Raw genomic sequence first — 21,735 nt, forward strand, 5'->3', positions numbered from 1 at the left:
ATGGGAGTTGAGGTTACTAAAGTGAAGAGTTGAGAAGGAGAGGAAGTGATGGGCTATTTTCGTATGGGTGATGGGGGTTGAGGTTACTGGAGTGAAGGGTTGAGAAGCAAAAGAAGTGATGGGCTATTTTCGTATGGGTGATGGGAGTAGACAGCGGTTTTCAGTTTGAGGATGAGGGGAATAGGAAAGAGGTGATGGGTTTATTTTCATATGGGAGATGGGGAGAGAAGTTAATATTTCTGAGGGGGGAGAAGAAGCCGAAATAATCACTTTCTTTGGGAGGGGGAGGAGAGAAAGGAGGGGAGAGAAACGTGTAAGCTTGTGGGGAGAGGTGAAAATGAGAGAGGGAGAGAGAGAAAAAAAAGAGGGTGGGAACACTTGAATGGGGTGAGGGAGATGAGGGTGACAGGTGGTGTGGGTGGGGAGGAGGAGGAGGAGGAGGAGGAGGAGGAGAATGTGAGGTAATGATTAGAGGCAGGTGTTGGAGGCAGTGACTTGTGCAAAGGTGGAGGGAGGAGGAGGAGGAGGTGGAAGGAGGAGGAGGAGGTGGAGTGGAGTGGACCGGGGGGAGGAAAATGAAATGTGTAAAAACTTCAGTGGGAGTATATTGTGTGGGAGAGTAAGTCATGTAAGGGGGTAGAGGGGGGAGAAGAGGGGAGAGGAAGGAGAGAGGGGGAAGAGGAGGAGGGAGAGAGGAGAAGGGGAGGAGAGAGGGGAGAGGAAGGAGAGAGGGGGAAGAGGAGGAAGGAGAGAGGAGAAGGGGAGGAGAGAGGGGAGAGGAAGGAGAGGATGGAGGGAGGGGTTGTTATACGTGCGTGGAGAGTAGGTGGAAGAAGTAAAAATGGGAGCATATGATATAGCTACGCGTGGCCTCAGTGCTCATCTCTGTCACAATGGCCCTTGAGAATATGGGTTCAAGATCTCAATGGGAGTTTTGTTGTGGGTGACTTGGGAGAGAAGGGGAACGCGTGGGAGAGAGAGGAGTAAGGTAGTTTGAAGATGAGAGGGAAATGATACCAGACAGGAAGGAAGGGTGGGGGTGTGGTTATGCTTAAGAGAGAGACACGAGAAGGGTTGAAAGGGCAATGATACCAGGAAGAGCGAGGGTGTGGACGGCTATATGCTTGAGGTGTGAAGGGATGAAAGGACAGTAATACAAGATGAAGAGGGAGTGGATGTGGGAGTCGTAAAAGGATAAAAGAACATTGATACCAGGAAAAAAGAGAGAGTGAGTGTGGGTGGTTATGTTTAAGACTTGAGAGAGAATCGTTAAGGAATGAAAGGGCAATAATAGCAAGAGGAATGAAGGAGTGGATGTTTTTGATTGAGAGAGATAAAAGGGGCGTTGATACCAGGATGAAGAAGGGAAGAGGAGGCGTTAATACTAAAGAGAGATACGGATAGGTGAAGGAAGTGGAATTAAAAGCGCACGAGCATTACCTATCCTTACCTTTTCTTCCTTCTATCCCCTTCCTTTCCTCCACTATTCTAATTATCTATCCCTTCCTTCTCTCTGTTTCTCCTTGTTCTTTGTCTATTCCTTCCTCTCTCTTTGTCTATCCTATATTCACCATTTTTTTTCTCTCTCACCAATCTCACTACACCTTTTTGTTTTTACCTTCCTCCTTTGTTTTCTTTGTTTTTTGTCTTTTTCTTCATCTCTATTCTATTTCTCTCTATCCATAAATCTATCTATTTTCACAGGTGTCTATTGCATTTACACTCACCATATAACACCTAGGTATGTCTATTTCACCAGTCCATCCTTAATTAGTCAACCGAGTCTAAATAAACCGAACTTAAAATCCACTGCTGCGAGTCCTGCTTTCAAATGGAGGAAGAGAAGAAAAAATGGAGAAAGAGGGAGAAAGGGAGGGCTGACTTGCCTATAGGAGAAAAAAAAAACTGCAAGGGCAAGGGCAAGGTAAGGGCGTATAGGGCAGCGTTGCCAGATTATCGTATTCACCACAACGTATTTATCATTTTTAAGCCTCAAACTTTCGTACCTACACAAATAACGACAGAAAATCATCCAAGTTAGCATTAAAACTGTTATTTATTGAGGTTTGTGTTTTTTGCTTTAGTTATCGGTCAGAAACTACGAAAATGCAATGCGATGAGTACGATAACTTGGCAACGCTGGTATGGGGGTGAGAAGGGTGGAGGATGATGGTTATAACGATGGGTATGGGTAGGAAAGGGCTGACAGGTGGAGAATGGGTGGGTATGGGACTATGGGTGGAGGTGGTAGTTAAAAGGGAAAGGGAAGGGACAGGGGGAGGCAGGCGATGGGTGGGGAGGAGATAGAATAGGAAATAGATGAGACAGTAATGGAGAGAAGAGGGAATAAAGAAGATGGAAAGAAGGGAAGATGATAAAAGGGGAATAAGAAGATGAACAAAGGGGAAGAAAAGAGGATAAGCAAGGATATAGAGGTAAAGGGAGAGGAAAATATCAAAGGGAGGTTAAGAGGAGGAACACAAGGGATGAAGAAGAAATGAGAAATAAAAATGGAAAATGAGATATAGCGAGAAATAAAATGGAGATGAAAAAACTGAAAAAAACAAAAAAAAACAAAGGGAGATAAAAAAATGGTGTAGGGAGACTTAGGAGAGAAGAGAAAGGAAAACATCAAAGGGAGGTTAAGAGGAGGAACACAAGGGATGAAGAAGAAATGAGAAATAAAAATGGAAAATGAGATATAGCGAGAAATAAAATGGAGATGAAAAAACGGAAAAAAACAAAAACAAAGGGAGATAAAAAAATGGTGTAGGGAGACTTAGGAGAGAAGAGAATGGAAAAAATCAAAGGGAGGTTAAGAGGAGGAACACAAGGGATGAAGAAATGAGAAATAAAAAACGGAAAATGAGATATAGCGAGAAATAATATGGAGAAGAAAAAACGAAAACAAACAAACAAAGGGAGATAGAAAAAAGGTGTAGGGGGACTTAGGAGAAAGGTAAAAGAAGGCGAATAAAGAAGGACGACGAAAAAGAGGAGAAAGAACAAAGAGAAACAGAAAAAAAAAAGGAATAGATGTAGAGAACGGAAGAAAGGAGAATAGAGGATGGATAAAGAAGGGAAAGATAGACAAAGAACATAGAGGAACAAAGAAAAGAAGAGATACAGAAAAATATTAGGATAGTGGACGAAAGAAAGGAAGGAGAGAGAAAAGGAAGAGGAGAGGGAAGGAGAGAAAAGGGAGAGGAGAATGAGAGAAGGAAAGGATAGACACGGAAAGGGGGGGGGGGGAGGTAGGAAGCTAAAGGGAGGAACTGGACGAGAGAAAGGAGAAGCAAAAGGCAGGGAGGGTAGAAAGGTGAAGGGAGGGGCATAGGAAAGGGAAGGGAGGGTAAGGGAGGTATATGGGGAGGGAAGGGAGGGGTATGGAGGTAGAGTAACCCGGTAAGGAGACTTGCTGGCGACTCCACCCATTTCTTCCACCCTCACCACCACCACCACAGCCTTCACCACCACCACCACCACCACCACAGCCTTCACCACCACCACCTTCACCATCAATGTTTTCCTTCTTTGCTAAACAGTGCCAAGAAAACATTACACAACCTTGACAAAAGAAGAATAGGAGGAAAAGGAGGAGGAGGAGGAGGAGGAGGAGGAGGAGGAGGCTTCATAACAGTGGTGCCCTACCTGACTGACTGGGTTCCAAGTATTCTAACTAATATGGGCATCACTTTTTATTCTCTCTCACCCACCTACACCTGAGAGAGAGAGAGAGAGAGAGAGAGAGAGAGAGAGAGAGAGAGAGAGAGAGAGAGAGAGAGAGAGAGAGAGAGAGAGAGAGAGAGAGAGAGAGAGAGAGAGAGAGAGAGAGAATTTTCACTAATTAGACAAAGGTGAAACACGTCATTATCAGGTATCACTAGAGTTCCTTGACTGTGGTATTTAACGTTTGGGTAATGAGGAGGAGGAGGAGGAGGAGGAGGAGGAGGAGGAGGAGGAGGAGGAGGAGGAGGAGGAGGAGGCGGAGGAGGAGGAGGAGGAAAGTGAGATAACATAAAAGGCTTTGTCCTCCTCTTTCCAGACTGACTCATAAAAGGTGTGTGTGTGTGTGTGTGTGTGTGTGTGTGTGTGTGTGTGTGTGTGTGTGTGTGTGTGTTGGTATAATGACGAAGAAAATATAAAACCTTAAATCTTGCATGTATTTATATTCTCTCTCTCTCTCCTCGTTTGTGTGTATGGGCACGTATACAAGATGAAGTTGAGTGGATGAAGAGGCGATGAGTGGAGAGAGAGAAAGAGAGAGAGAGAGAGAGAGAGAGAGAGAGAGAGAGAGAGAGAGAGAGAGAGAGAGAGAGGGGGTGATAGGACAAGGAGTGCTGGAGGGGGGGAGGGAGTTGTTTGGAGTGCGTGAGAGGAGAAATGGAGAGGGAGGGGGAGAGGTAGGGAGAGAGAGAGGGTAAAGAGCGGACAAAGAACACGAGAGGATAGAAGACATGACCCTGAGAAGTCCAAACGAGAGAGAGAGAGAGAGAGAGAGAGAGAGAGAGAGAGAGAGAGAGAGAGAGAGAGAGAGAGAGAGAGAGAGAGAGAGAATGTAACCTACCTACCTTAATTACAGACAGGTATTGTTTGCAATCTCTCTCTCTCTTATCACACACACACACACACACACACCTTTTTTTTCACGCCTAGAAATCACTTATGTCTGGGAACTTGCAGTCAATGGCTTGAAGGCACTGAACCATGTTAGAAATTTCCATCTTCCAAGGTCGAGAGAGAGAGAGAGAGAGAGAGAGAGAGAGAGAGAGAGAGAGAGAGAGAGAGAGAGAGAGAGAGAGAGAGAGAGAGAATGAAAAAGAATAGTAATAACGAAAGAAAATGATAAAGCAAAATAGAGAGAACGAATGTATGCCAAAGATAGAGACGTAAAAAGAAAATGGAAATAAAAAAATAAAAAAAGATAGATTGACTGATAGAGAGAGAGATGGAAAAGGAAAACGGGAATGATAGAAAGAACGAAAGATAATTAAAGATGGAAAAGAAAGAATATAATAAGAACGAAAGAAGTTAGATAGATAGATAGATAGATAGAGAGAGAGAGAGAGAGAGAGAGAGAGAGAGAGAGAGAGAGAGAGAGAGAGAGAGTCAATGATGGAGCAAGGTCGCGAAAGAAAGTTGTGAAAGAAAGTGGACTCACCCTCAACATTGTAACCCCTGAGGCTGTTCTTCCCACACTTCCACACGGTAACAACACCACTCCACTTCATGACAAAGGCTCCACTCCACTCACTCCACACTTTACTTCCTTCGCCATCCACATTCTCGACCTGAAAATAGGCTAACCCAGCTCACGTAGCCTAATAATGACTCTGGATTGTCTGTCTATTACCCTCATTGCAAAGACTTCTATCGTAACTTACAGCGCCCTCTAACTTAGCCTATTGCGGTAAAATGACAAGGGAAATATGTAGGCTAGTGTTGTGATATTAAGTTTTTCACGTTGGTAATCCTTTTGTTTCTTTGTGATGGTGAAACCTCTGGAAGTGACGAGGCTTGGTAACACACGGAGGCGTATTCAAAACTTATAATGAGATACTGAGGGAAAAAAAAGTGAAATGTAAAAAGATTGACCTCATAAATTGACTCGTGAACCTGAAATCAGCAAATCGGATTCGTTCTCTCTCTCTCTCTCTCTCTCTCTCTCTCTCGTGCCGTCGCCCGCCACCTCGAGAAGTCGGTGCCCAAGTGTCTGAGATGAAACTCCTCCCCTGAAGGCAACGGCCGGGGGGAGGAGGTGGAGGAGGAAGAGGAGGAGGAGGTGAGGGGTGAGTGCGTACATTCACCCGAAAATGGAGGAGAGGGGAATGACGGTCGAGCGAAGACACAAACCCTTCCAAAAAGATTATTCCGCTCCACACACCACCACCTCACCACCTCCTTCCCGTGTTCCCACCTCCACCTCTGAACCGTGCAATGTAGGCAACCACGCGGTCACCCCTGCTCCGCTGCTAATGGCCGTTCTCATAGCGATCCCTCCCACTGCTGTGTTGTCCTAGCCAGCGGGGTATGACCAGCGTTACCACATTACACCGTACTCAGCACACTATTTTCCGGTTTCTGAGTAATAACCTGCAAGAAAAACGCCGGTAATTTACGGTTCTAGCAACTTCAATTGGGTATCTTTGTGTGGGTACGATAGTTTTGGGTCTGGTATCGATGTATGCAATGTTCTGAGTATGATAATCTGGTAACCTTGGGTATGACTGAAACCTCTGCGTCATTCCCTCAAACACTGGTGCCACTACATGCCACTGCAAATATTTTCCCTCCTTTCCCTGCTATCATGACCCTCTGCTTGCGTGTCTGCCTGCTTGCTCATGCTTTCTGGTTTCTCACGCTCATTAGCGGGAAAGATGAGCTGCTTCGAAGGAAAAAAAGTTGAGGAGTATGAACCTTTGACTTGAAAATCGAGCTGAATGAGTTTTTTTTCTTCGTGCAATGCAAATTTATGCAGTATTTGTGTTTGCTTTGCTTTCTTTACCTCTGACGTCTATGAAGTATTTCCTTCTTCAAATATGTTTCTTCCGGTTCTCGTTATAAACTATAAGGATGACTAATGCTTTTAAAAAGGAATAAAAGTTACAAAGAGCCATTTAAAAGTGCAGAGGCCACAGATCAGGATATTGATCTTGTCTATTCATCTTCTGTGTACTGCTCTCTTTGGTTAGCAGGACTGTCTATTCATCTTCTGTGTACTGCTCTCTTTGGTTAGCAGGACTATCTATTCATCTTCTGTGTACTGCTCTCTTTGGTTAGCAGGACTATCTATTCATCTTTGTACTGCTCTCTTTGGTTAGCAGGACTATCTATTCATCTTCTGTGTACTGCTCTCTTTGGTTAGCAGGACTGTCTATTCATCTTCTGTGTACTGCTCTCTTTGGTTAGCAGGACTGTCTATTCATCTTTGTACTGCTCTCTTTGGTTAGCAGGACTATCTATTCATCTTCTTTGTACTGCTCTCTTTGGTTAGCAGGACTGTCTATTCATCTTCTGTGTACTGCTCTCTTTGGTTAGCAGGACTGTCTATTCATCTTCTGTGTACTGCTCTCTTTGGTTAGCAGGACTATCTATTCATCTTCTTTGTACTGCTCTCTTTGGTTAGCAGGAGTCTATTCATCTTCTTTGTACTGCTCTCTTTGGTTAGCAGGACTGTCTATTCATCTTTGTACTGCTCTCTTTGGTTAGCAGGACTGTCTATTCATCTTTGTACTGCTCTCTTTGGTTAGCAGGACTGTCTATTCATCTTCTTTGTACTGCTCTCTTTGGTTAGCAGGACTGTCTATTCATCTTCTTTGTACTGCTCTCTTTGGTTAGCAGGACTGTCTATTCATCTGTGTAGCTACTGCTCTCTTTGGTTAGCAGGACTGTCAAGAGGTTTGACATGAATACAAATCAGATGAAGCCTCTGGAAAAACTCGTGTCGTATAAAAATTAAACTGCACGACGCACAAGCAGACAACCCGGACAACGATTTTTTTCTCTTTCGGGTGGAGTCGCTGTGTTCTAGGGTTTGTCTTGGTCTTGTCTTATGCTTGCCTTCAGCCCGTTTGCACGCCCTCTGCTCCACCCTTGCTGCTCCAGGCGTCTTGGGATACTAGGAACAATCTAGCCTCGACAAGGATCCATGGACTAACCCTGCCCATTTTTTTTTCTCTCTCGTAACCTGGCTGCCGTGGGCGATGCTGTAATAATTTAGTGAGAACCGCTCATTAAGGCTAGGCTATTCCCTTTTTCTCCTAATATATTATGTAACAAGACTGTCCCTACTGATTGTCTGAAGATAGCGTTGACTAAAACCTGATTATCCCTTGAACGAAGAACAAAACTTATGGCCTCACTACCTAAGTTCGGGATCCTTGGCAAGAGATAAAATAGCCTCAAAAAGATACCCAAGTTGTAAGATGACGTGACAGAAGCATTTGATTTTCCATTGTTTGTATATCAGTCAGCCAAATCAAATGCTCGGGTAATAATGGAAGGAGGAAGTGCAACAATGGATCCTTCACAGCAAATATTAGCACCTGCGTGAGTTCATTCGCACCCCGGCTAAACACGCATGGCCAAGCTGCTAACTGGCACATTTTCACGCTCTAGCTACCGGGAAACTTTTCAATAAAACAGGAAAAGGGAGAAAAAGCTTGCTAGGTCATTATTCGTCGAGTAAAAAAGTGGAATTGCCAGTATTCAACCCTCCCGCCGTGACATCCTTCCCGCCTCAATAAATGTAAATCGCGGGGCTTTCATGTTTCAAGTTTCAACCCTGACCCCGCCCTCGGAAATAACCTCATTATCCCCGCTTATGGTCTTGATGGATTCCGTAATTAGGCGATCTAAAAGTCATTACCGGTTCCTGGCGAAATTAATTAACACCCAATCAGAAACTTAACTGGATCAAAAAACAATTTCCGCAAGTACTAATGTGTGTGTCGCGCGCCCTCGGTGATTAGCAAAACTTTTAATTATTGCTCCAGTTTTACCGATTTGAACAAGGGCAGGGTGTGTTTGGTCTCTTGCTCAACCATGTAATTAACTGACTGACGATTAACAGGGATTAATATTATCATATTTATCGTCATCCGTAAAAGGGCACCAAGGGAAAATGTGAAAAAAAATATATATAGACCCAGAGTTGCCTCGATGGATGGACAAGGACATGAAAAATAAGCGATAGTGAAGTAAGAATTAAAAAAAAAAAAGAGGGGAACAGGAACAATATATAGCTACCAAATGAGTTAACAGGTGGGCGTTGACTTCTGCCTTAAACTTATCAATGTCAATAGGAGAAACTTCAAGCGTTATCGTTCTTACCTTATAGTTATAGTTAACCCTGGAACGCCTTGACCCTGGCCGTTTGTAGTGGTGGAACCTGTCCACTGAGGAGGTAGTGGAGGGCATGTCTGTCTAGGCCCGTGTCACCACTTCAGTACGATTCCTCTTGGGGTCATGGTGGGGTCAGGTCAAGGATGAGGGGCGTGTAACCTCCACACTCTTACCTAGGATCCGTCTGACCTTATTTTCTTGACCTTTGCTCGTTTTCCCCTCACCAGTAATTGATAGGCTACTCCTGCATGGCTTGCCGTTACTTATGTTGCTTGTAATCCTCGACAGTGCACTCGAAAAGCCTCTACGGTTCTAATTAAACTCCAACCATAATCCAAGTCGATATCGTTTGCTCCTAACTGATGTTCTAAACTATTTGAAGTGCCAACCAGTTGTTAGTGTTTTCCTTGCTTGTTTTCACTGTAACAATTCATTACGTCACTCTGGAAGCACTTGGCTGGGCATCAAAACTCGAAAAAACAATCCATGTCGATATCGCTTGCTCCTATCTGATGTTTTAACCTATTTCCAGTAACGGCCAGTTGTTAATGTTGTTTTTCTTGCTTGTTTAACTGTAACACTTCATTACGTCACTGTGGATTCACTTGGCTGGGCACAGTGCTTGTTAAGTGTGATCTACATATTTCTCAGGCCAGCGGGCACCCCACACACACCTCCAAGCTGCCGCCATCACCACCACCGCCTTCTTCTTCCTCTTCTTCAAACCACTGACGCTTTATAATCAATCACTTCTTAGGTCTTCACACCTTGATATTCTTCCCTCCTTTGTATCCTTTAATTATGTTTCTCCCTCCGTATCAGCTTTCAATCAAGAACGTTTCCATGTGGTTCACTTTTATATTGTCAGGGTCTTTATCTCCCGTCAGACCAGTAGGCTACAGTTTTTCGTCTCCTGTCTTTCCCCTCCTCCTTCCTTGCTTCCCAGTCCTCTCTTCCGATGATCTGCGCTGCTTGTCCACTTAGTTCATGCGCTTCTGCTGTAAATCCTTCACATTCTGTTATAGAGTGTTCAAGTGTTCACCTCGGCCTCGGCTCCCCGCCTTCCCTGGGCCGCCACCGCCTCACACTCCGGCCTCCAGACTTGTCAGGCCTTTGTGTCACATTTTCAGTTCAGTCTCCACAAGTCACAAGCACAAGGAAGAGATAGACGAAGCACCACTTGTCGGAGGAAGGTTACGTAGGTCCGCGCGCGTTGAAGGTTTGCGCCCAACTCACCTGTCTGGCTGGCTGGTGGACAGGTGAGGGTGAGGTGGTGCCGGGGGTCGCCAGCGCCTCCTCACCTCTTGGAGTTACCTGAGCGTCTTGCAAGTCATGTGCAAATGAATTCAGGTTGAGGTGGAGGCTTTATCGAAGGTTTCAAAAGCCTGGATGCAAGCACGGCCCTTGTAAACAAACCCCTTCGCGTACAAAAGTGCAGACAAGGACTGGCGTACCTCAGGGGGCGCGGGGAGGCCGAGATGACGGGCAGTCTTCAGTGAGGAACTCGAAGTCAGGACAAGTGATTCATGGGCGTCACATGGAGGAAGGGTTTGTCTTGATATTAAGAAGGGGTAACAATCCAAGCAACAGGCATATAAAATAGGCAATACCATCGTGGACGTTTACAAAAGTATATGAGACTACAACAGGCCAGACGGCCTACAGATGGCAGCTTCTTTACCGAATTCCACTCTCATCCATGAATACATATTGGCTACATTTAAAGCTTTCAACTGTTTGCTTCAGCTGCACACCCACTGCTCAGTTTGTTCCACTCATCTACCATGCTGATAGCAAACCAGTTCTTCCCCATTTCCTTTTCGAACTTGAATTATCTAACTTGTTTCACAATGTTTTTAATATAACAATACATCCAAATCGCCCTTTTTAATCCCCTTCATCCGTTTGATCATCTCCATTAAACTTCCACGCAGCATGGTCCTTTCCCAAGTAAGTTCTTTCCGGGCTCTCTGTACAGTAGTAGCCTTGGGATCATTTGTCAATCTTCTTCGTATTGCCTAACCACTGCCAAATATAATTTTAAGATAACTCCTGAGCTTCAGTTGTTGCTTCTCGAAATAAAACCCAAGACAATTTGCAGTTTCTGGTGGTAATACAAATATTTCTGGGTAGGTCAGAGCTCATCCCTTTTGCAGCTGGAGTTAAAAAGGCCACTGAAAAGGATTAAGCCCAATAAACACATGTGGAGTAAAAGGCATATAAAATAGGCAATACAATTCTGGACGTTTAATGCTGAGTAACTTGATAAATCCTTTAACACACACCAGTGGTATTTAAAAGTGTACAAAATTCGGAGTTGGGAAGGACACGGTGACATCTCCTGAGTACTGCTTGCCTCGGGTGCCACGGACACACATACACACGTGGTAAGTAGTGAACGTGACGTACCTGAGACTGGGTATGGGGAATCCTGATTAGTGTGCATCAACTGCTGTGGCAATGCTTGTGTTAGCACACCATGAACCATGGAATGGTGGTATTAGTAAACCGGTGATTGCTGGTGGTGGTCAAGCTGCCCAAACTTGTGAACGACTCAATGATGACACGTAGTTATTCTTGTGACAAAATACTGATATTTAACTGAGTATAATAAACATAAAATTATTTATGCTTTTAAATGCACATTAAGTTCTAAAAAATATAACTCCTATAACAAAACAAATTGCATAAAACCCTTAGACTAAAGCTTTCATTGCAATACTTCAAAATAAACTCTTTCCTCACACAAACATATTTATGCATGAACATGATATGCAAACTGGTCGTCTCTGGGACAACCCGGCACCACTGACTGCCTTGCACGGGACATGTTGACACAAGTGGTCTAACCTCACCCCTACTTGAGCTCCAGCATTCACACACACACACACACACACACGTCTTTCCTGCAGCAACTTCATCAAACATTGCAGCACATTACTATATGCTGGAAGTCAAACTACTAAGTATCACATAGGAGTGAGAAAAAGCTTGAACAAAAACATAGTGAAGTACATAAATGAACAAAATCAAATATTCAAATAAAAAAGGTCAATTATTCCATTACATGAATTTGCTGCTCATCCACTACACCCTGTAGTTATTGTTCACAGCCAAATTTCACCCTCAACCTTTCAAGTTGCAGCAAAAAACTAATTTTGCATAAGCAGAATAGTAAGTGCTTCCAAAAGATAGTAAAGTAGTTTTGATGAAGTTATATGGAGGCAAGAATGCTCAACAACTGTAAAAATAAAGATGGGTATCCCATTATGACTTAAAATATGCAACACCCAATACCTCCTGTGACAAGGTCTCCACTAGGTTTTGGACCCTGCCTCAGTACTACCCCTGTGTACCTCTTGCCTTCCCCTTAAGGCGGGAAAATTCAGTAACTTGTTGGAGGACAAGAGGGTAGTTGTCCAGCAGCCCATCAAGGAACGTCACCTGAGGCACTCTCTCCTTCACCCTGGCTAAGTGTTCCTCGTACATGGGCCACACACAAGCCTCGAAATACCCAGGAACGTCAGGAGGATCATATACTCTTATTGTCCTCCTTTCCCAACATTCCTCTCGACTAAGGGTTAAGAAGTATCGTAGGTCACACAGTTCAAGAATCCCTGGGTGGTCATAAAGAATAAAACCATCCATAAGGAGGACAGGGCTGAGGTCTGTTGCATTCCATACATGTGTGACAGCACCTCCATCAGAGCTTTGTTTGGTGTGATCTGGGCGGGAGTTAACAATATCTGTCACATCACGAAGCATCGTATTCATGTCCAAGGCTGAGATGGTGTCCCAATTATGGTGAGGCAGGCCCCCAGGGCATGGGACATGGTGGGGTGAGTCCGTCGGGAAGAAGTAGTCATCTTGGGAGATGACTTTGGTGTGACAGGGGAGGCGAGAATGTAACTGTTGGGCAAGGGTGGACTTGCCCCCATTGGTCACTCCAGAGATCCCAACCACTACCCAGGACGACATGGTGCACAGCGTGGGTGAAGAAGTGTTGCTCTGGGAAACCTTAGCTAAACAAAGTAGTACAGCCTGATATCTCAGCACCAGGGTCAACAAACATAACAAGTACAACATAACATCATGAGGTACATTCTGATCATAATGAATACTTTTATCATAAAAGGCAATTGTTGGGATATTAAAATAAGTTAGTATAACTGATTACAATGGCTTCAGTTAGAAAAAAATGTAAATATAAAAATTTCACGGCATTAAAGTGCAAGTTAATTTTAAGAAAGCTTCAGCATGCCTCTGAGATGAGATCACAAAAGCTTTAATTTGCTTTTCTCTAGCCTACTGGCATCCACTAAGGCTTTGATGATGTACACTCCAGTGATGGTGAGAAGAAAGACCAATATGACTGTGGGCACGATGATGGCCAGGATGGGCCGGGGAAAGAGGGATCGCAGGGAACTGTCCTCGTCCATGAATGGCAGTCCCACCACCCACACAAGATAGTAGAGCACAACCACTGCCGACACCACCAGCACACACTGACCTATGGCACGGTCATGTCCAAACATCACTAGCCACACATGCGCCACTGCACACACATGCACACACACACTGCTTTGCGAGGCTCTAAGCGCTGTTCTCTCCAGCCTCTAGCGGGTGGTAAGGCAAAGGGTCACTCAGGATCCTTGGGGACCTTTGCATATTTTGTGGATATATAATTTGGTGCCCGTGTCGTGCCTTCATATACTCAATCACTTCGTGCCAAACCTGAAAGAGTCAAGTGTGGGAATGTGAGTTAATACAGGCATACATCATGAAGCACAGGATGACCACAGACAGCACAAGGAACATGTACCGGATCACCCCGAAAGCATACAGGGGTGACGGAACTAAGTTGAAAACGTCGTACTGTGACTGGTACAGGAGATGCCACACTGTTATGGCAACAAGGGAGAAAACAAAGGCCAATGAAACAATCCTGCCAGTTAGCCTGTCATTGAGAGCCATGCTGACTAATGGCAATTTAGCACTCAGCAGTTAGACAAGTGGAATCTAGCAGCAGAGTGGCAAGGAAGCTACAAGCACAAATACAGTTGATTCAAATATTTACATTACTAATTTTACTTATTAGTCAGACAAACATATACAAGCAGAGAGTCAAAGTGCACATCATGGGCTCTATGGGATGCACTTACCACAGAAGCAGACTGAAAACCTTCCTCAAACCCACCACACATCATAAACACAACCACGTTCAGTCCCCAAACAACAACTACAACAACAACTGGCTTTATGTTAACACTGCAGACATCCTCTGTAGGAAACAGGTTTAAGGGACCATTTCCAGGGATGGGCTGGGAGTGGGTGGCTCCCTCTACCATGAACTACCAGCAACCGGACAGCCAGCAACCAACACTCAGGGCTGTCTAAGGCCACTCAAATATTGCCTGTTGATGCAGAAGAGAAGAGTTGTCAGTCCAGGAGGCAGGGGCAACATTCAACAGGTTCATACTCAGACATTCATGCTGGGAACACTACAAGGATGGCAGGATGTCAATGCTGATATAATGCACAATCTGAGGCGTATAAACAGCAGTACGGCATAGGCACTATAATCATTATAACCTTAGATATGTCATTCGTTACACACTGTAACAATGACAATGCACAGCAAGCAGCAAATTTACATCACAGGTTACACAGTTCAAAAAGATACACTTCAACAACAGCATCATAGAAAAGCATTAATGAATGATGGGGATGCATGCAAACAATGATTATACATACTTTGTGAGGCTCAAAATTTTAAACTCCAAGTACACACAGAAAGAAATTATCAAAATGGATCCAAAAAATTGAAATGTAAGAGATTAGAAAAGACAAATCTAAAACAAATAAAAATAGGCCACAAGATGTTCTGCTGGTAAATGAATGTATACAAGGCAGACAATTAACAAACATTAGATTAACCACTTAGATCCTCGGTGACTTAGAAAGCAATCTCAGTACTACGGCTGACTTCAAAATAAATTGTGGAACAAGAACAACCCAACAATGTCTAGCCATAATAGAGAACATAGCAGAGATACAAGAAATGGAATTGTGGGAGACACTGTACTGAAAACAAAGTCTTTAACCATCATAATATTATGTGAGAGAACAGGGAGCATCAATGTGGTGAAGAAAGCTGGGAAAGCACACTACCAGTGCTGGTTGTATTGATAATAAGTGAAAGGTTTGAGGGTGCAGGATAAGGGTGGGAGAGGGGCACTAGTACCAAAGAAAACTACTGCATGATTATAGATTCCTAGGTTTATAGAGGAGTATCAAGGGGTTCTTATACTCTAGGCACAACACATTACGTATGATCTATAAATTGCTGGATGTACTGAGAATCAACAAGTATAGAGGTGCAGGCTGCAGGTGTACAAACAACACTATTATCAGAAAGTTCTGAAATGCAAGGACTGAGATTTCCTGTCTCTGGTGTTGTGGGGATTACTATGCTCTAGGCTACACACTTTATAATATACAGGAGTGCTGGAAATGTTGTACAAGAAAAGAAAACAGGGAATCACCCAACACTAACAAACACTAGAGGAAGTGATGAACATGCCTTGACTAGTACAGCTTCAGCCACTCCTTGTTCAGCTTCTCAAAGTCTTCATCCGAAAACACTGATGTCTCCTCGGGCTTCTTCTTGCCTTGACTTTGTGGCAACTCCCTCACACCACCCCTTCTATCTAGCTGCTTGGTGTGTTGGCTTACAACCTGGAAAATAATGTGTCTTTAGGGGTCTATATTTCCTAGAGCAGAGGTTGGAGGATTGGCTGGGGGTCACGGAGACTTGCTGGAAATGGCTTGGGGGAATGATTTTAATAGCTTATCATTTTGAGATTTTTTTCTATACTTTTATATTATTTTTGCTTTTATTTAGGTTTATTTAGGTGCAAAAAAATTCATAATCATCATTATCATAAATCTGCTAAGGAAATTTGTAAGTTTGCTGATATCACGGGGTCACTTGAGTTTCCAGATTTTGGGAAAAGGGTCGTGAGTGCAAGAACATTGGGATCTACTGTCCTAGACCATATGGAACTGGTCATCACAGTACCCTTAAAGGTCCATGCAACAAAAAGGAAGACCCTGCAGTTATTTATATTTGGTTCTCATTATCTGCATGTTAGGTTAACAGGAAACCTCATTATGGGAAATCATACATTATGAAAATGTTGTTGGATGCAGTTCAGACAGAGCGGATGTAGTGGCCCAGCCAGTGGTCTCTCCTGACCCAGTACTGGAACATGACCTATACTTTGATAAACCGTGCTATAAGGGGACAAATCTAACACTCGAAGGGCATCAAAATGATTGACCACATTTCTTCCTGTATGACTGACAATTCCCAAGGCCTATGATACAAAATACTTCCAAACCACAAAACAAAGCTGCTACAGAATGAAGATCTTTATGGATGTGAATGAAAGCAAATCACAGTACCTTTTCCACATATTCCTTGGGTGTACGCTTCTTATCAATCTTCTTCAGCAGTTTTATGTTGTCCAAGGTGCGGTCTTTTGGGACATTCTGGCGATACCTTTCCAGAGCACTCGTAACCTGCAAGGGACAAATTCACACCATTCAGACACTACTTTTTCCTGGAGTCTGTAGTCTATCTATTATCATCTTAAATGACCCCATTACCCATAAAACCAAGACAGGGAGTGGCCATTCTGACAAATTTTATCCCCAGTATTATAGGACCGATGTACAGTAATACCTCAGTTTACGAGCGTTTTGATTTAAGAGCAATTTTTTTCATTAAAGATACCTTGGTTTATGAGCGGTGACTTGGTGTATGAGTATCCTGTTTGTACAAGTTGAAGATGCAAGCGTGGGTTCCTTTTGTTCGCTGGAAGACGAAAGCGCTCAGAGTGGAAAACAATGGGAATGGGGTCTCAAGCTGGTGTCGCACTAGACTGTTTTCCTCTAACTGTGTTTGCGGTAGGCGTAACTGGCAACTCAAACTTTTCTGTGAGTGTGTCACACACAACCAAGGTCGGTTGCCCGTATCCTCACTGTAAACAAACCAGTTGCCCTGTATCCACATGGCGCCATTTGAAAGAGTAAGGGCTGTTGTGGTTTGTGCTGCTGTTACTCAAATTATGGATTTGTTGCTACAGTTAAATGAAGTAAGAAGCGGTTGTGGGTACGATCATGGCTTCAAAGACGGGAGGACAGGAGTGTTTACCCGAACCAACAGCCAGCTCTCAGTTGGGCGTACGGGCAACCGAGGTTGCTCCAAGCTCCAACGGTTGGAAGAAAACTCCCAGTATGACATCACTTTCAGTCCACGTTGTACACTCGCAGAGGTAGCACCCGTGCGCTCATGTCCACTTATGTTTGTGCTCTAGTGTGCGATCTTTGTATTTTCAGCATTATATTATTATTACATTATTTTTATATTATATTAATTAATTTACATTCATATTATTATACTATATCATTTATATTTATCATTGCTATTTGTTAGTAAAATTACTTTTATTATATATAAAATAACATTTAAAAAAAAAAAATGTTAATATTTGGGGGGATAAGGGATGCATTAATGGGATTTTTATTAATTTAAATGGGTAAATTCATTTTAGTTTACGGGTGTTTTGGTTTGCAAGCAACGAATTCAACTCATAAGCCGAGGTATGACTGTACGGCATATTCCTTTTAGTCCCTCATAACATTTCGTAGAATATGGAAATATGCACTCTTAGGCCCATGTGCTAAGATGGTTTTGGTTCTCACAAAACATATTTCTGAAAGCCCAAAATGATATTAATCGGGTTCCCGTAAACGTTCTTCACATTCATGGTGCAGAAGCCTTCAAACTATCACTAAACTCATGAAACTACCCATGAAACTACCCCAAACCTCTACTAAATCCTTACCAAATGTGGGTGTGTAAGCCCCAAATGTTTAAGAATGCAGGCTTTAATTCCCAAATATTAGGGTTACTTATACAGCCTGAAGTAAATAATGAGATATTCCTAATGATCTGTCCCAAAATGAGTAAAATCTCACCTGTTTTTGGCTGCTAAACAAATCCTTGACCTCCTGCTGCCTCTGTTCCCCAATCTTCCTCTGTTTAGCTGCCTTCTTCTCCCTCTGGTGGCGGGAGGCTTTCCCAGCAGTCACCTTCTTCTCAACCTTCCTGCTCTTGGTTGCTGAAAATATAAGGGATGAATAACTATGCGACTCTAATGAAAACACAAAACACAACCAGGTAAAATATAGCTTTACTGAAAAGTCTATTTCAGAGACATTGACTATCCATTTCTAGGAAAAATTATGATGCTTTTTCTGGTAGAGTTTTATCTACAAGAAAACAGCTATGAAAGCCCTAGAGCAAATTTATCTCTGAATCTCTACATAGCAATTTCAAGATAAAATCAAATATATCCACAAAAGGATATTTTCAGCATAAATAAATAGTCAGTGGAACTGAGAAACACCACCTAAAAGCACAGAAATATGGAAAAAATGAACACTTCAGTCCTCACAAGACCATGACAAAAGTGGACTCTGCCATCGTTGAAGTGAGCCGCTGCCTGGACCGTCATATAGACAATGGTGCAATGATTAATGTATCACAAGTATTTATCAAAAAATAAATTAACTCAACAAATTTAGGTAAAACTCCGGTCTTTTACTAACCTCACTCCAATGGTTGGCACCATTTTTTTAATAAGTGTAATGATCTATTCATCTTTTGTTTTAAGTCTACACTGCAAATTACTTGTTTATGAAATAATAATTATGACTAACACTTCACCATGCCATGTTTTGCTCCAAGTTGCCAGTTCTCGCCAGCCAACGACACTGCCATTATACAAAACAAGACTAACATCATTGTATTGTTGAGGGCCCTGCAGAGTAGAGTTACAAGGAAGTATCATAATTATTTAGATCTAATTTCAACTAACCCTTAACAGGGGCAGAGGGGCTTCGCCCCCATTTGACCCCCCTATTTCCTACAGGGGCTTTCGACCCCGTTAAACCGTTCATTTTAGAGAATGAAAAAATCTTGCACAAGTGGAATAGTATGGAATAATAGCAGAATTTATAAAAAAAGGGAGGAAAGAACCTTATATCGGCTATTTACAATTTATTCCAAACTGTATTTGAAACTGGAGCAATCCCCGATGACTGGAGAGAAAGTAGGGTAGAATTGATATATAAGGGAGGTGGAAAAGACAGGAAGGAAATGAGTAACTACAGACCCATCAGCATAATAAATATTCTTAATAAACTATTCGGATTAATAATCAATGAAAAAATACAACGGTGGATAGAAAAAGAAGTTCTGGGAGAAGAACAAAGTGGTTTCAGAAAAGGAAGGAGTAGCTTGAAAAATATATATGTAATTAAGGAAATAATAGACAACAGTAGAAGAAATAAAAAAGAACAATACCTCGGATTCATAGAAATCGAGAAGGCGCATGATGCCATTAATAGAGAAAAATTAATAAAGCTACTTGAACATGTCGGAATGAACAAGAAAATAACTGCTATAATAAGGGAGATGTATAGAGATAACAAAATGAAATTTAAGATCGGAGAAATAGAAACCAGGTGGATTAAAAATAACACAGGAATAAGGCAAAGATGCATGATGTCATCAAGTAATTTGTTACAGAAATGGTGCTAATAAATGTTGAAGAGCACATCGAGATCCATCTGAAAAAAACATTGCCTACCAGAGTGAAGTTGGTGAAAGGCACCAAGTGTAGGGGGCTTTGTCCCCCTCTCAAGTCTCCATCTTTTAATTTAACCAAACCAAACATCACACCCAAATGGAAGAGGCTTTGCCCACTCACTCCTCCCTCATCTAAATTTGACCAAACCTAACATAAAAATGTCAGTGGACATGAAACTATGCACTGAGCCAATAATGATATGAGAACTGAAAATAATAATGTGAAGACATTTAGTTTTCCACTTAGCAGTAGCTCTGTGAAGTATTGATGTTTGGAATGAACTGGATGAGGTGCGGAGCATCCACGATTTTAAAGATAAGCTGAATGGAACTAGATATGGAGACAAGATAATGGGAGTTACCCTGCAGCCCCCACCCCACGGCAAGGCGCGGTGCTGCCAGGCCGCACAGCTAATAACACTTGACACATAAATACTTCTGGGACGACTTTGACCAGCTGCGGCATTACTTGACCCTCACCGCCAGCTGCCGCCCCGTGGGAGGAACAACCTAACACCAACCCCAATCCAGGGCACTGCCAGTCTCACCCTGCTGGTCCTCCTCACACAGCTCCAGGCCTCTCTTGACCAGCGACCAAGACATCTCCCGCTCGGCCCCGCCTCCTCAGTCACTGCCTCGCTCCTGAATGGGGTGTCGAAGTGGCGGTCTTCAGGAACACGACTCACGCCGCGGTAGCATGACCATCAGCTCCTTGGTCTTGCGAGGAATCACCTCTTTCGGTCGCAACTTCAGCCTTTGTAACGGCGTACTCCCTCAGGACAAACAGCCTGAAAACAAAATGAATGTTGCCTAAGCTGAGGGAGCCCGTAGAGACACGATCGAGGGCATTTACAGGAGTCCACCCTATCTAGACCCCACCACCCAGGCTCTCTCCAGGAATTATTTTACCCCCTCCAGTATATCCTTCTGGTCCCTGCCCGCAGTGTGCTCAAACCTAGCAAGAATCCATCACCCTTTTTACATTCCACCATACTCAGCATCTCTGCCAGGCGCCAGCAGCGGGCGGCCTGTTCGTCTCGGCGCCTGCCACTAATATTAGAGACCAATATAGGATACTTTCCCTTTTGCATAACTTATTGCATTATTTTCTTACTCTGTATGTTTAAATATTCGTCGAAATGGTGCATCAATGGATATTACCCATTGGGTTAAGATTGGTTATAATAATAACGCATCCAAATCTCGATCGATTCCTACCCTGCAAAGTACTCTTATATATTGTCACGGATGTATTTTATTAACCTTCAAACATCTCGGAAAACCGTAGGAAGACTGTACAGCAGGTTAAAACACGTGTGGGAATAGCAATGAAAGTTGTGTGCAGAACCGCGCGGTCGCGGGAGACTAAATAGCCCAATGAGGTGAAATGTTGACACAGGGGACGAGCCCCGCCGTTAGAAGGTTCATATAATTATATTCACCTGTCTATTAATACCCATAAGAGAGGTCAAGGGGGGCTAAGTCCCCAACGTAGGTAAGCATTATTGAATTTTAGCTGTAACGGCCCGCGGGATTCTAGGGCTGCACCGCCGCCCAACCCAGCGCCAGCGGGTCTCTACTCACACGTACTGACTTTCTTGTTTTCTCTATTGTCTTTCGTACGGTTTTCCGGGAGGTTTGAAGGTTAGTAGGCTACATGTACGACAGCAAAAGGGAAGTTGGTTACGCGATACAGCAGATGCGTCAATGAATCCAGTCTTTACCGTAGACTCGTAGGGTATTATGGTACACTTTTGGATATTAATATTTCGGTCACATCTTTTCTCCCCTCGCTAATGTCGATCAACAACAAGGCGTAATGTTTACGATCTTCGTATCAATTAATGATAACGGAGGTTGATAGGTAAGTAAGTAATGTCACTGGGTGCCCAGGTGTATACTCACTAATTACTGCAGGGGGGGGACACCGGCGCTGGATGTCGCGTCTTCTCCGCAGCGGTCAGCAGCTGCAGTGTTCCCGTGGCCGGCAGCCCTGAGCCAGGGTGTCGCAAGGTGCAGGCTGGCGGGGCAAGGCGTGCCAAATAAAGCCTTGTCAAATTTAATCACACCTGAGAATCCAGAAACAGTTATAAATGGGTTTATATTTATTAATTTCTTGTACCCAGGTAATGTCAGACTAGTAGAAAGTAAAAAAGAAAAAAACTATTGCA

General features: G+C 43.3%; 3 protein-coding genes across 15 annotated transcripts in view; all 3 read right to left on the minus strand.

The window, feature by feature from the left end:
• LOC127008624 (SH3 and multiple ankyrin repeat domains protein 3-like) overlaps positions 1 to 10,090 on the minus strand; it is a 137,329-nt gene extending 127,239 nt beyond the window's left edge. For 8 of the 9 annotated variants that reach the window (XM_050880897.1, XM_050880882.1, XM_050880886.1 and 5 more), the window contains exon 1: positions 8,833 to 10,089. In XM_050880897.1, coding sequence (XP_050736854.1) covers positions 8,833 to 8,919 — 87 coding nt within the window. In that variant the 5' untranslated portion in view covers positions 8,920 to 10,089. Of the gene's footprint in view, positions 1 to 8,832 lie in introns of all 9 variants that reach the window. The other variant, XM_050880885.1, reaches the window with a different exon arrangement.
• A 986-nt stretch (positions 10,091 to 11,076) lies between these two features.
• On the minus strand, positions 11,077 to 12,930 carry LOC127008626 (nicotinamide riboside kinase 1-like). The gene has a single exon (XM_050880899.1). The coding sequence runs from the start codon at positions 12,928 to 12,930 to the stop codon at positions 12,187 to 12,189; it is 744 nt and encodes a 247-aa protein (XP_050736856.1). The 3' UTR covers positions 11,077 to 12,186.
• LOC127008627 (active regulator of SIRT1-like) lies at positions 12,689 to 21,599 on the minus strand. Of its 5 annotated transcripts, XM_050880904.1 has the most exons (6): positions 21,470 to 21,599; positions 20,113 to 20,352; positions 17,890 to 18,032; positions 16,312 to 16,428; positions 15,428 to 15,582; positions 12,689 to 14,258 (listed from the first exon to the last, which is right to left on the minus strand). In XM_050880904.1, the coding sequence occupies exons 2-5, from the start codon at positions 20,165 to 20,167 to the stop codon at positions 15,433 to 15,435; spliced, it is 465 nt and encodes a 154-aa protein (XP_050736861.1). In that variant the 5' UTR covers positions 20,168 to 20,352; positions 21,470 to 21,599; the 3' UTR covers positions 12,689 to 14,258; positions 15,428 to 15,432. The 5 variants fall into 5 exon arrangements, with proteins under 5 accessions (XP_050736861.1, XP_050736858.1, XP_050736857.1 ...); XM_050880901.1 differs by lacking the exons at positions 20,113 to 20,352; positions 21,470 to 21,599 and adding an exon at positions 18,634 to 18,658 and having other exon boundaries at positions 12,689 to 13,578; XM_050880900.1 differs by lacking the exons at positions 20,113 to 20,352; positions 21,470 to 21,599 and adding an exon at positions 18,634 to 18,658.
• Between the last annotated feature and the right edge of the window lie 136 nt (positions 21,600 to 21,735).

The sequence above is a fragment of the Eriocheir sinensis genome, chromosome 38 (assembly GCF_024679095.1).
Source record: "Eriocheir sinensis breed Jianghai 21 chromosome 38, ASM2467909v1, whole genome shotgun sequence".
Classification (NCBI taxonomy): Eukaryota; Metazoa; Arthropoda; class Malacostraca; order Decapoda; family Varunidae; genus Eriocheir; species Eriocheir sinensis.